Source organism: Diplotaxodon limnothrissa, linkage group LG13, assembly GCF_057381915.1.
Source record: "Diplotaxodon limnothrissa isolate DT_005_m linkage group LG13, D_limnothrissa_male_GT1.1, whole genome shotgun sequence".
In the NCBI taxonomy this organism is placed as follows: domain Eukaryota; kingdom Metazoa; phylum Chordata; class Actinopteri; order Cichliformes; family Cichlidae; genus Diplotaxodon; species Diplotaxodon limnothrissa.
This window is the reverse complement of record NC_140608.1, coordinates 17,274,309-17,288,230: the sequence shown is the minus strand read 5'-3', so window position 1 is coordinate 17,288,230 and position 13,922 is coordinate 17,274,309. Positions and strand designations below refer to the sequence as shown.

The window sequence follows — 13,922 nt, the reverse complement described above, 5'->3', positions numbered from 1 at the left end:
CATGAAATGCTTGAAGAAATAAAAAGAGGAGCAAACAAAGAGAATTCATGATCATCATTTATAGTTCATGGTCATTTTTCCTCATACTCATTCCAAGTACAGGTCTCTGGAAAGCAGAATTGACTGACAGAATGACAGAACAAACACAGAACAGTTGAAATGGAGACTTATTTGAGCTATTCTCCTCTGGTTTTGTGTCATCCCAAGCGCACACTGGACAATCTTATAATACCACTTGGAAAACACACACACACAGCAAGTTAATTTATCTTTATCACTGGCATCATCCATCATCATCATCATCATCATCATCAACACTCATATTCTAGGTCTTCATTCTCACTCATGTAAGTCAGGATTGAGCAGGAAGGCAGTGATTCTACCAGGATCCTTAAAAGAGAGCCACACAAGTTGTCACACATCTCCGCTATCAACAGCTTGTGCAGGTTTCAGGTTAGGCTGTTACTGGTCCAGGTTGGAATTTGTATAAAAACTATATAGGAACACATGTAAAAACAGGGAGAGATTCAAATTATTATCCAACTGAAAAAACAAAAACAAAATGCAGATGTCCTCATAAAATCTTCTATGTCTAGCAACACTTAATAACATTTATGTCTTCTTTTTGTCCTTTTTTTAAAGGTTTTATTCCAAAACGGCTGAGGAGCAGTTATAGTTTGCATCATCTATACAACAGGCTATAAAACACCACTTTGTCACAGTCCAGAAAGCACATATAGATGTGGTTGTATTGTATATAAACATATGTACTGTAATAAGATAATTTTGCGTGCATGGCTCCTGAATGATCACCGTTGAGACATCTGCGGGATTCTGAGCGAAGTCTCTCCTTTGAGTTCACACAATGTGAAAACGAAGGCCTCCAGATTTCTTCCTGGCACAACTCACATATTCTTTTAAACCAAAGTCTTCAAGAGAAGCTGCCATCTGTTCTCATCTTTGCACTGCAGCAGCCCTGCCTGCCAGGTAATAGTCTTTGCAGGCCATCTCTGCCTCTACCGTGAGGACTTTTGGCTGATTCCTCGTCTCTGGCTTAAACGTCATGTGATTGATTTTTTTTTTTTTTAATTCCTCTTCATCCTCTTCATAAATGTTTGGCATATTTTAATGTATGTATTTATTTATGCATTGTGCCATTTTACCTAGAAAAAGTCCCAGCAACACAAACACAGGCAATGGAAATGGAACGTTAAGTCTGCTATGCTGTCACTCCATTTGCAAAGTGCATCTGTGCTCCTCCAGAAACACGGGAGTTCGATCACATTATCGTGGCCAAAGAACAAGTCACAGATGGGTTAATGGTGTTTTGCTGACATGTTAGATATGTATTTAGTTCATTTTTAATTGTTGGCAGACCCATTTTTCCTCCAGTCTTTTAACCTCAGTACTTTCTGTCCAGTGTTTAAGACTGAAGAAAGTTTATTTTTTAATTTTTTTTATTTACCATGTTTTTTTTTTTCAGCTTTTCAGAGCACTGTCTTATGGGGGGGGGGGGAATGACTAAATAATGTTTGTATTTGTTGTTATATTACACAAGTCCTGATTTGTCTTTTTGATAAATGTTTACGTTGGCCTGACAAAGACCAGAGCTTTGACAATCACACATAGTACTCCTTGTCCTTGTTCTTCTTGTTCTTGCCCGAGGTTTTCGCTGTGTTGACCTGTTTCTCTTTGACCACGGTTCCGTTGGACTGTGCCGAGTTGCTGATGTAGTTACGACTCTCGTCTACATGGTAGGAGCCTTCGTCTCTGTTCCGGTATTTATACATAGCATAAAGCAGGATGAGAATGCACAGCGCCGCTGCTGCTACGATGCCGACCACCATCCCCGTAGTACTGCTCGACTCCCGGAAGACCTCCTGTGTTCCTGGGTAACCCTTTGGTCCAGCACCAGTGGGATTGGCTGCAAGACAAAAAAACAAGATTACTGCAAAAAAGCCATGTTTTATGTTTCATCATTACTTTGACCGTATTGGTGTAATGAATGAGAGCATGCTTTTTCTATCTGCATGTACAAATGAATATCCCAAATATAATAGACATCAAGACTGACGATTTTCAAAGTACATGCTGGCTTAAATGGCTTTCCCATCAAATAGAAAAGCGTGCAGTCAGACAATGAATAGAGCACAATAGAATGAAATGGCATATAATGGCAAAGATAAGGGGTCCCAGCGAATGTCTTTCTGCAGCGTGATCTGACACTTTAAGCGTTTAATATCCCATTGTGATGGCCAAAAGACTTCAAAACGACTCTGACTGTTAAATAAGACACAAATACCCCGAGCATATTTTAAAGGCAACACTTTACATGGTCACAAAATTACCAAAGAAGTTACAATGAAATGCAACCCTAAGAAGAACCTTCAAAAGAGCCAGGGATGTTTTGTAGACTTCAATATAGCACTTGACCTTTCTAACCTTCTCCTCTGCCTATAGAGGATGTCTAAATGTTATACTGGGAATATGGGAATTTTTTTACAAGCTACGATAACTAAGACAGGCGGCACGTCGCCCATAACAACAGTTGGATAAGTGGTTAAGTGAATGGATAGATGGATATATATAAAAAAAGAGATTTTCTAAATTCAAAAGTAATACTGACAAGACGACTAATGTGTTAATCAATCGCAGGGAAGCTCACAACTCATTACATGCTTTACAGCATAGTCATGAATGAACAAGCCATACTTCCAACATTCAGCATTCATCCGAGCAGCATGACTGTCTCACAGTCTCTGAAAATAAATCTTTCAGAAAGAAACAATTCTTCAATTGAATCAGCAGATTTTTGCCAAAGGCTGTCTCGACTTCTTTGGTGGTGCTTTTTTGAAAACATGTCAGTCCCCCCCTCCCCGATATCATTCAGTCCTCCTGGCACATCTCTCTGTGTGTTTTTGTAGCAGTCATCATTTCTGGTTAAGCCCCTCTTTGTTACAATTGTGAAATCCAAACACTTAATGCTAACATTTGGAAATGAAAGCAATCTGTTTAGACTGGATCGGGAGAAAATATCTCAGGGATTTACAGCTGTGTTTAGATCGTAGTGATCTTGATGAGAAGATGTTAAGTTTCTGTTTTTATTTCCAGTGGACAAACTAACAATAACAGAAACAAACATAGATGTGTGGAGATGAAGGGCTCAAATGGCTCCTCTGTGTTGACTGGGCAGTTTTTTGGGGTTTTATTTTAGCAAGCTTTGCAGATTTTCCACTTTGTTGCTGCTTCTTGCAGCACTTATGAAATGATGCAGTGACTATGCTGTAACACACAGAATCATATGTGTTGATATAAGGGGCCAGTTTGTTACGTAATGCAAATGGTAAAGTAGTCAGTTCACATTTATTCCTACTGTAGGTTTTCATTGTCGCTATCGTATAACCTCGCATTTAAATGAAAAGTAGAAGTTTGCTTCACACTGATGTTTCTCTATGTTTATTTATGTCTTTTATTCATATTATACACGTCACTGTAACTATTAGATGAAGAGCTCACAATGCCATTTAAAGATGATATACTGATACTTTCTAATGAGAAGTAATTATACATTGAAACATTAGCGATGCTTATATTAGTTGCCATTTATGCTCACATGAACAGCAATGGCAATATTGATCAGAACATCACGGGATATTCAATTCTTTGGCAAGTACAATTCTTATAAAAGATTTAAACACAGTGGTCCCTCGCTATAACGCGGTTCACTTTTCGCGGCCTCGCTGTTTTGCGGATTTTTTTTGTGCAATTTTGCATGCTTCGTTTTTTTTTGTTGTTTTTTTTTTAACTTGTGTATTGTGTTCTGTGTCCTGATTGACACAGACACATCTGCGTCACATGGTTTGATCTTTGGTTTCATTCTGTAATACTGGACTTATTTTTCTACCAAGGTTTGAACTTTGAGAGTTTAAACAAGAGAGAAAAGTGTGAAAATGTTCATGCCTGTCTGAGAAAACTGTATAAAGTGTGTAGTGAGGGGGTTTTACAGTCTTAAAACATCTACAATAATTGTAAAAAATAAACTTGGCTACTTCGCGGATTTCACCTAGTGCGGGTTATTTTTAGAACGAATAAACGAGGGACCGCTGCATAATAAATTCGAGAAAAGAGTTTGAAATTGGTCATACGTGTGCTGTCTTTCATGTCCTACTTTGTTGTCCTACTGTCTTCACTTATTTATTTTTTTATATTTTGGTTTAAGAAATAAAATGCATTCATTAGCTTTAATACAATCAAACCAACTTTAGAAAGAAATGTTATTCTAAAACAGAAACTGCAACACTGTGTCTTCATAATTTCAATCCTTCACAGAAATATTTCCACATAAGTAACTCTTCCTATTCAAGAATACAGCGCAGAGCAACGATTTTACATCAAAAGGAAAATAAAAAGGATAGCAGAGTTTTATTGTGTTGAAGTTTGTCATAATCACTTCTTCCTATCTTATCAGACCCTTATTTAATGACAGACAATGTACTTCTGTGAGCATTAGCAAATAGGACACTGAAAAAGAATTCAGTGAAGGAGAAACCAATCGTACGCAGTAACTCTAAATAGGATTATTATCGATGCTGTTGGACAAGCCTAACAATAAAATGGGGGTTGGGGGGTGGATTTACTTTGCATTGACCTATCTGCAAACTATTCTTGTTCTTCTTCTACATATTTCTTTGACTATTGTTACACAGTGATGTCGGTCTTTTATAACACTGAAAGCATCCTACTACCAGGGATCCTCCTGTGAATATGAGAGTGATAGCACATCAGCAAACCAACTTCATTTTCTGAATGCTATCCAAGCTATAATACAGCTCTCCTTATGTCTCTGCTAGCTCTTATCATTGTTCTCTCTCTTGTGCCTTTACTCATTGTCGATGGCTTTGGAAATAAAGCACTTTTTGATTACTCCCATATCTCCTCTTGAGTGACAGTTGAATTCTCAGACAAACAATGACTTCGAATGGCGTTCTATTTGCTCGTGATCAACCTCTATCAGGTATGTCTATTTTAGGAAAATATTGGACTAAAGGGCACAAAAAAGTGTAAACTGCAAAGGGCAAAAGTTCCCCAAGCTGTCTATCAGACGCAAAGATGCTGCTCTTCTTCATTGACATGTTTTCCAGCATGGTTAGACTGATCAGCGGCCCAAGTATGCTTCCAATGCTATCCGACATTCAAGGACAAGCAGAGAGTACCAATGGGGGATTGAATGTGACTGAGCGTTGCAACAGATTAGCTCTGCTTGTGACAAGCCCACTTATCCTTGCAGACAGGTGTGAAGAATGCTCTCGCCTTGTGGGAAAAAGCCACTGGTTGACACGGCTCGTCCCAAGCAAACCATCACACGGGCATTAACGGTGAGTTACTTTCATATGTGCTATCTATCCTTTGTTCAGGGTCAAAAAAGTTGAAAGTGTAGATGACATAGCAGGTTGATGGAGGATAGAGGTCTTGATGTGGCACTCTAGAGTTTTATATGAGACCTCGGCTGGTTCGGGAGGGAGGCAGCCTCAGACTGCTACATCAGGAGTGAACCATGTGCCAAAAGTATCATGGCGCGCTGTTCTTCCTTGTGTGATCTAACACCTCCAGCTCTAGGCTTTGTTATTTCCTCTTGCCAGGATCTGTTGATTGGCTCCCCACAGGCTGAGCTCTCACAGCGACTTTACATTGGAAAGCTCTCAATTAACTGACCACAATCCGTCTTTCATCACTGAAAAAGTAAAATAAGTGGGTTAAATGAGCTACTCATTTACTTCAACATTAATGGAAATCTTTCTATGGAGGGCTACAACAGCCCCCCAAAAATGAAACTAAGTGGAAAAAAAAATAACTACATAAATGAATTAAAATGCCCCAAAGAAATAATAAAATAATTGTTGGCCTTCATTTTTTGGGATCGGGACATACAGCCCATAATTCTCCTTTAATTTGCTTATATAAAAATTATAATATGAAGAAAAATGCTAGCTTAAATTCCCCCTCACCCTCCATGACTGTGGTATGTTTGTGTTCCTAAATTCTGGGTGCTCTGCGCAGTATTTAAAATTTACTAGGACTCTTCTGATCTGTTGGCGCCACTCTTACAGCTCGTAAGAACTCAATACTTTTATGGTGCAGAGAGCTGACCAGTCAAAGGTTAGCACTAAATTTAGCACAGTGCTGACACAACCATGTTTTGTCTAAAGCTATTAGCATTTACAGTAGCTCTTTATTTCACCTTTAGTCTCAGCACTGTCTATCAAATAGCCACCTGATGGGATCTTACACAGTCTACTAGACTGCCTTTAACACAGTGATGCAGCTCATTTGTTACCCATGTGCCTGACTGTGCCCCTGCCCTACAGTGCGCCTGAACTCAAGTGGAGTTCAGATAAAGTAATGTCCCAGACCCAAGGCCATTGAGAAAACCCCAAAAGGACCTCAGTCAAAATGCATCTGCCTGTCTGTTCATTAGCACTCCATCATCTCAGAATGAAGGCACATAAACTGAGAAAGAAATAGCAACTGAAACAAGTGTTTAAAATGATGGCTGCTCTTATGAGCTCTACTCGAGCGCACCCAAGGGTAAAATTAGACATGGGGAAAATGACCTTAAAGTGTGTCTAGCTTCATGGCAGCATTGCAGGGGTGTGCTTGTGAAGCGATGGAGGTAAACTCAGGGGGGTTAACTTTTGAAGGATTGCAGTTGGGTAAAAGCTGCCAGAATAACTCTCTCCTCTACGTCTCATCCCAGAGCAAGACTTATAGTTCAGTCTCATATCCAGACCATCATAAAGTCTTTGCTGTTTTATTTACAAGGACAACAGTTAATGTTCTAGTTATTTAGTCACAAATCATTCGCTTTCACCAGAGAGTTCTCGAGAGGAGATGCACAAAAAAGTAAATAAATAAAATAAAAACTGAACAAAGAAGCAAAGATTTTATATGTGACCTTGATACATGAGTTTTAGTGGAAGAAAAGAAACAGCCTGGCTAAGACACTGCACTTTGCCGTGCAGTGTTAATAAACAGTGCAAAGCGACTTTGAAGACTTTGATGCTTTTCTTTCTTCGGGCTTTATTTGATTGCATCTCTTCTCTTAATTCTGCCTGCATCCTTCAGTATGGATATATGAGCTTGCCTCTTGAAGATATTAGCACTGACGCATAGGAAAATGTCATTTAAAAGCCGGAGAAATGCCTGATGTGATTCTACTTCTCTTTGCCTGACTTCTTTGTGCCACATGCGCTCAAGGAGAGAAATGGGATCAGAGATTTTGCACTGTCAGGTGGGATTTGAATAAATGGTCCTCTTCAAAGACTATTTTTCCTCATTTGTCTCCAGCGAAAGGGTTCATTTGTTTGGTAATTTGCAACAGGGCAGGTTGATGGGGGCCATAGATGAAGGAAAAGCACAGCAGGGGGTGGGTTTACTTCAGGTGTCTGTAAGACTTGTTGAGAGGTAATGGAGCAACCAAGATTATTCAGAATATATTGAACAGACAGGCCGGGCTTGACCTTTCATTAGCTTTTGTTGCTAATGGCTTTAAAGGGTTGTGCAGGGTAGACAAGGATAAAGCTTTTTTTCTAAGCGGATGCACAATGGCAAGGCTGTGTTAATGCTCCAATGGAAATGAATCAAAGAATGAAGTAATTTTTATTTTTTATCAAGAAACTAGCGAAAAGAGATTTTGTGTAAACTTGGCCATCCGCAAACTGCAACAGCTGACAACATGAGCAACACATCATGCATCGTTGAGGGCTTAGGGAGGTGTGGCTGCAGGTTTGCCTTCAGATCAACCAGGCTTACAGCTATTGGCATGCTCAGTGACACAGTGCTGTTATTCAGCCAGATTAGTGTTATACCATCTTCTTACTTCACATATCCAGCTATAATCATGAGCTGTCAGAGTTGTCATATAGCCGGGGATCATTTTGCAGACAGGTCACTGTATCAACTGCAGCAGAGCCAAAACATTTATTAAATCCCTCTTGCCTCTTTAATTATCGGAGTGTCCTCAAGAAGTGATGCAAGCCACCCTGTACTTGTGACATGCTGGCAGTATGCCTCATGACAGCTTGCATATATGAGTCTGAAGTGGCTCTGCGCACACTGATGGTGGATGATGAACTGAGAGCTGAGTGAGCATGAAATGAAGTGAGAATTATTAAAAAGGTGTTTGATTTAACCCCACTAAAAGGTATGATGCAGTTTAAGCCTTTGCCAAGAGGGATTCCACTAAAAAGGCAAGATGAAAGAAGACGACTAAGCTTACTCAGCTTTAATGTCACAAGTCTGGAGTTCATCTCTTGATTAGAGAGGTAGAGTTCTATAGTGTCAGGCTATGAGGTCTCGGGCTCTATACCTACTTACTTATGGCTCTATAGCTAGGTAACATTGTGTCATTGTGTTCATACCTGTATTTTGTTTCATGATGATAACACAAACAGTTTTAAATATGTAGACACAAGCTGCTATGACAACTGTGTGCACAAAAACTGTGATTAACCACATTGTTGGACAGAAGAGTTCATTCTCACTAGCCACACCCAGGACTGATAACTGTCAGATCTGCTGAATCACGAAATCATTTAAACAATAGTGAGATGGGCTGAAAGATCTCAAAAAGCAACTCACTTCCCAGGAGTGGGAAGGTTCACCTACCTGCCAAAATTACCTAGCAAAATTACTGCTGGAGCACATTGATGTCATAAAAGAACGCAGGCCTGACACTTCAATTAAGGTCAGAGTTCATGATTCAACAATATGAACAAGACTAGGCAAAAAATGAAATCCATGGGAGAGATTCAAGGTGAAAACCACTGCTGACTAAAAAAGGACACAAAGGCTCATTTGCCAAAAAATTTTTGGCAAAATATTCTGTAGAGTGGCGAGACAAAAGCTCAACTATTTGGACGGTTTACTTCCTGCTACACCTGCTATAAACAAGAACACCAGTCAAACGTGGCATTAGGGTACTTTTCCCATTAATGAATCAAATCATGTAAAAACTGCATTTTGTATTTACTTGGGTTATCTGTGTTATCTTTCGAATGTTCAAAAATCTCTGAAGATCTTAAACTTGAAATAAGAAATTAGGAAGTGGAGGAAAAACTTTTTTCAGAAAACTGTCCATATGTTTTACTAGAGACTATTTCTTATCCCCACAACAACTTAATGACCACCTTTAGTCAGATTAAGTGATACAGTTGTTAGACAGCAGGTCAACAAAAATATCAAATGCATGTAAAGATGAGATAATCTTTACAAGCATTTTCCAGACTGGTACATTTTTTATTAATATTTGTAATGTCTTAGTTGCTTTTACTATTTCGATAACTGGCCTTTAACTGAGCAACTTTTCTTTTCTTGGTTAGCAAAGTCTTTCATGCCCTACTTAGACTCATAAACAGACACAATGTGTTATCATCAATGTCAGCACACCAGAAAGATGAACGGTGAAAAAAAATAAAAGTAATTGAAAATATAAATACGGTGGGATCAGTAAAGAGAAAGACTGACAGTAAGTGTGAAATCCTGTTTTCTCTCAGAACACACTTCATTTAAAATAGGATGTAGAGAGAAGACTTGAATGGCATAATCCGCAGTGAAAGAGTGCAAGAAAAACAAAAATGGCAAAATTCCATAAGGCTGTCTGCAGAAAGCAGCAGACTATAGGAAAATAACAGCAACATGTTGGCAAAAAGAGTAGACGTGATGCTTGAAGGTCATCGGCGTTGTTCCCGGCTGTGAGCTACGACCACGTTCAATAGGCCTCCGGTTTTGAAAAAAGGCCTTTTTTTTCCATTAGTTAAACCATCTCTGCTAGTGGCAGTCTGGCATGCAAGGTGCATGACACTGTATTCAGCAAAGGGAGAAATGAACACACACAGAGTTCCAGCTGGGTATGATTGAATAACCTATTAAATGTGGGCAGTGACCTCTTGAGCCAGCACAGTGCTCTTAATGTTTCATTAATCTCACAGCTACTTTTAAAACAATAATTTACTCTAATTTTTTTCCTCCTGTCTGGGTGCATTCCAGTCATTGCCATGGGGTTAAAGAGAGTATTCATTTACTGTTTGATTTATTGGTTTACTCTATGTATTGTTTCCCCAACCATAAATTAAATCTATTAAAACAAAATGTCAAACACATTAGCAGCCGCTAATGTCACTGCAGAATGCTTGAGGATAAAAAAAAAAAAAGATGAGCACGCATAGAGAGAAGAGGAAACTAGAGATGATTAACCTTAACCTGCCTATGGGCAATGTGCAGAAAAAGGCTATTTCTAGCAGAGAATAAAAGCACTCAAAGATTATGTGTGAAATGCAAAGGTCTGCACATACCACAAGTCTCACTGAGGCTGATGGTATGAACCTAGATAATGTTGGGGGGGGGGGGGGGGGGGGTGCTTTTCTCTTTCATACAAATCACATTTTACATGATTGCATGTTGCATAATTAATGACGGTATAATGGTGGAAAAATAAAGGTGCACGGGTTTAAAAGATAAACATCCAGCTGAGGCGTCGAGTGTTTGGATATATCCATCTACTTTTGTGCACTCTCTCAAAAGAAAGGAAAAAAAAACATTAGAAGTCAGGGATCAGAGAATCCAAACTTCAGAGGAAACATTGTGTATTCTGTCAGGTGTAAGAGAAACTTCCTCATGTTTTCCTCCATCATTTATTCATTATGAGGTATGGAGGGGGGGCTTTGTTCTCAAGTAATAATTAAGGGAGTCAATTTCAAAGCTGGTATTGATTTCTATGGGCCACTAAGGAATAGTTAGATTTTATTGGGTCGTACGCTTAAAGCTGCATGAAGAAAACAGCCAATTGTAGCTTAATATGAAACAGCTATTTTGTGTAATAATAAACATACTTTGGGAAGTATAATGCTACATTTGACAGCCAGTTAGCTTAGGTTCAGATTGGAAACAGAAGAATAATCTAAAATTGAAACAAAGTATTTTCTTACCAACAAGCTAGATGTTTCCACCTGCCTTTACGTTAGGGTACAACGGCTTGCTGCGAGCATTATCTTCATTATTTACTGTGCTGACATAGAACACAGACTTATGTTATAATCTGGCTCTATTATAAGTGCAGTTAACCTATTTAATTTGAAATTAGGATTAATCCTCACACCCCTTTACTTAAAAAATATATTTTAAATGCTACATGTCAAACATTTTACATTATCAATTTCTCAACATGCATGTCTCCAATTCAAAAAAAGTTGGATTAATGTAAAAAAAAAAAAAAAAAAAAGCCAGTAGGTAATGACGTGAAGAGAGGTTATTTTGGATTTGATGGCAGTCTCATTTTGTCTGATTCAAGATTCCAGCTGCTCAACAGTCCTGGATCTTCTTTGCTGAATTTTTCATTTCATGATATGCCAAATGTTTTAAAATGATGAAAGATCTGGGCTGCAGGCAGGACAGTCCAGCTGCTGGACTCTTCTGCTGTGAAGCCACGCTGTTGTAATAGATGCAGTATATAGTCTGAGAATCCACTTGATAAAATATGTAACGCCTTCCTTGAATAAGACATGGTCTGAATGGGAGCATATATTGACAGACATGCATGTCTCTAAAAACTGTATTGTTAAGTCTTTTCCAGATGTGCAAGCAGACCCGGATTTCTGGATGGTGTTCATATATGACTTCTTTTCTGTATGACGAAGCTTTAACCTGTGTTTATGGATAGCACAAACAACTGTGTTTAACAATGGCGAACAACGATTTATGGATTTGTTCCTAAACCCACGCATTGATTTCTGTGACAAAATCATGTCGATTTTTAATGCGGTGCTTGAGGGACTGAAGATCATGGGCATCCAATGTTCATGGTCGGCTTTAACTCTTAGTTTTAATTATTTACTTTACCGATGTATATTATTCAGAATTATTATTATTGTAGGTATTGGTTTTTATAGATTGGAGAAAATCTGCCTCCTTAAGAAAGCCAATCATGTTACTGACCTGTTGACAAAAAATCTAATTAACTACAAAATTTTTCTCCAGCTGTTTTTTTACTACTCAAGAGAACATTTCCAGCCTTTTGTTGGCCCCCCAGCCCCGCTCACTTGAGATATCTAGCTGCCATCAAATTCAAAATGAGCTAATATTTCTCATAAAGACGGAAGATTTCTCACTTTAACCATTCAATATGTTTCCCATACCCTATTGTGAATAAAATATGGGTTTATCAGATTTGCAAATCATTGCATTCAGTTTTTATTACATTTTACACAGTGCACAAACTTTGCTTTACTTGCTTTCAACCAAAAGGTGGTACGGGTAAAACAATCCTATCAAATCTGGTAACAAGAATTTAACTCATTTTAAACAGCTGCTAATTTTAAACATGGATTGTTCTCTCAGAGGAGGAAAAATGAGGAACAAAGGCAGCTCCGGCATGTAATCATGCAACCTTGGATATGGGTCACTCTGCAGCAGCTGCCCTCCATCAACAGCCTGCATGGTGCCAATGAACTGGAGCTGGTAGGTAAGAGACATCCGTTTCATCTGACTTTATGTAGCTCAGCAACAACCTCTTTCATTAACTTTCACCATGAAAACTTGGTGCAGAATAATCAGTGGCAGCTTTCTACGCTGTTCAAGAGAATATTTTCCCACCTGCATCTGTGTTTTCAGCAAATAATTAAAACCCTTTGTGTCAGTCTTTAAAAGATTTTCTCGCAAGAAATGAAGGAAATTTTTGCTAAACGTCAGCATTCACACAATATTTACATATGAGAGAATTGGATTTTTTATCTTTATGGATAGTTTTGTTACTTTTCTTTCTAAGAAGTCGGAAAAACAGGTATCACATAAACAGATGGATTACGCTGACATTCAGCTGTGTGAGACTGGCTGCCCAGTACAAGCATGGTCCCAAAGCATCCTCCTATTACAGATCAGATGAGCTGCAGCATCACGGGCTTGTGTATTCCTCTGTGGTTTCAAGAAGCAGGGGGGAGGATTCAATTTGGTGCAGTATGATCTAATCCGAGTCCTGCTGGGCGATAAGCTCTGCTGGTAGCGATGGCTTTCCATGGTTTCCGGAAGTAAGAGTAATAAAGCTCGGCAATAAGTAAGTTTACCTGATTCATGTCATTCAACAACTGACAGAGACTGCTGTGGGACAAGACTCCAGTAAGATGCGGGATGATCTAGAGCTGACCTTGGACCACAGATAGCTTGCAGATAGCATGTTTTTCAAAGCTCGACCTCTGTAGATCACTTATACACCAACATTATCCTGCTGTATGCATACATGCGCTGTGAAGACAGAGAGATATCAAATGTATGCGCATCTGGCCACTCCTTTGGAGATGCCAGACAGAAGAGGCTGTCAAGGTGTTGCATGAAAAATGATATATTATTGGCGTCATTAAAAGGAGCTGGCTGAACAGTAATATGAGTAAGTAGCACTTTATCAGCAACAGTGTATCCAGTTCTTTATGCACAGCAGCCCTGTCGGAGATGTGGCATGTGCTTGGCAGAGCGTGTGAATTGTTCTGAATGTAGATATTAATCAGGATACGGTGTTAGACAGCTGCCACCCTGGGAGCCCACAGCTCTGGTGTCAAATCCCCTTCAGTGATCACAGAAGAAGAGGGATACTCTGCACTGGGAGGGTGTGTCCCTAAGCATCACACAGTATGCAATTGATGTTTTGGCAGATGCCCTTGTCACAGAATATCATAATGCGAGTGTGAATCAGTACACAGCTCAATCTCCTGTGTATTTTTTCAGAAGCAGCAGATACAGTGTTCCCTGGAAGGACCTGCTGTGATGCTGCCCAATCGGAATATCGCTCTGATGTATTGCAGGAGAAAAGCGAGGTAAAAGTTAATCTCGCTAGTAGAAAACCAAAGGAACAGGAAGAGGGACAGACTAGAAAAGTTGAT

General features: G+C 39.1%; 1 protein-coding gene across 2 annotated transcripts in view; it reads right to left on the bottom strand.

The window, feature by feature from the left end:
- Positions 1-1,619: 1,619 nt before the first annotated feature.
- The window catches only part of LOC146620121 (neurexin-1a-like), a 281,418-nt gene continuing 269,115 nt past the window's right edge, over positions 1,620-13,922 (bottom strand). For both annotated transcript variants that reach the window (XM_085368774.1, XM_085368773.1), the window contains one exon: positions 1,620-1,924. In XM_085368774.1, the coding sequence (XP_085224900.1) occupies positions 1,620-1,924 (305 nt within the window). The remainder of the gene's footprint in view (positions 1,925-13,922) is intronic.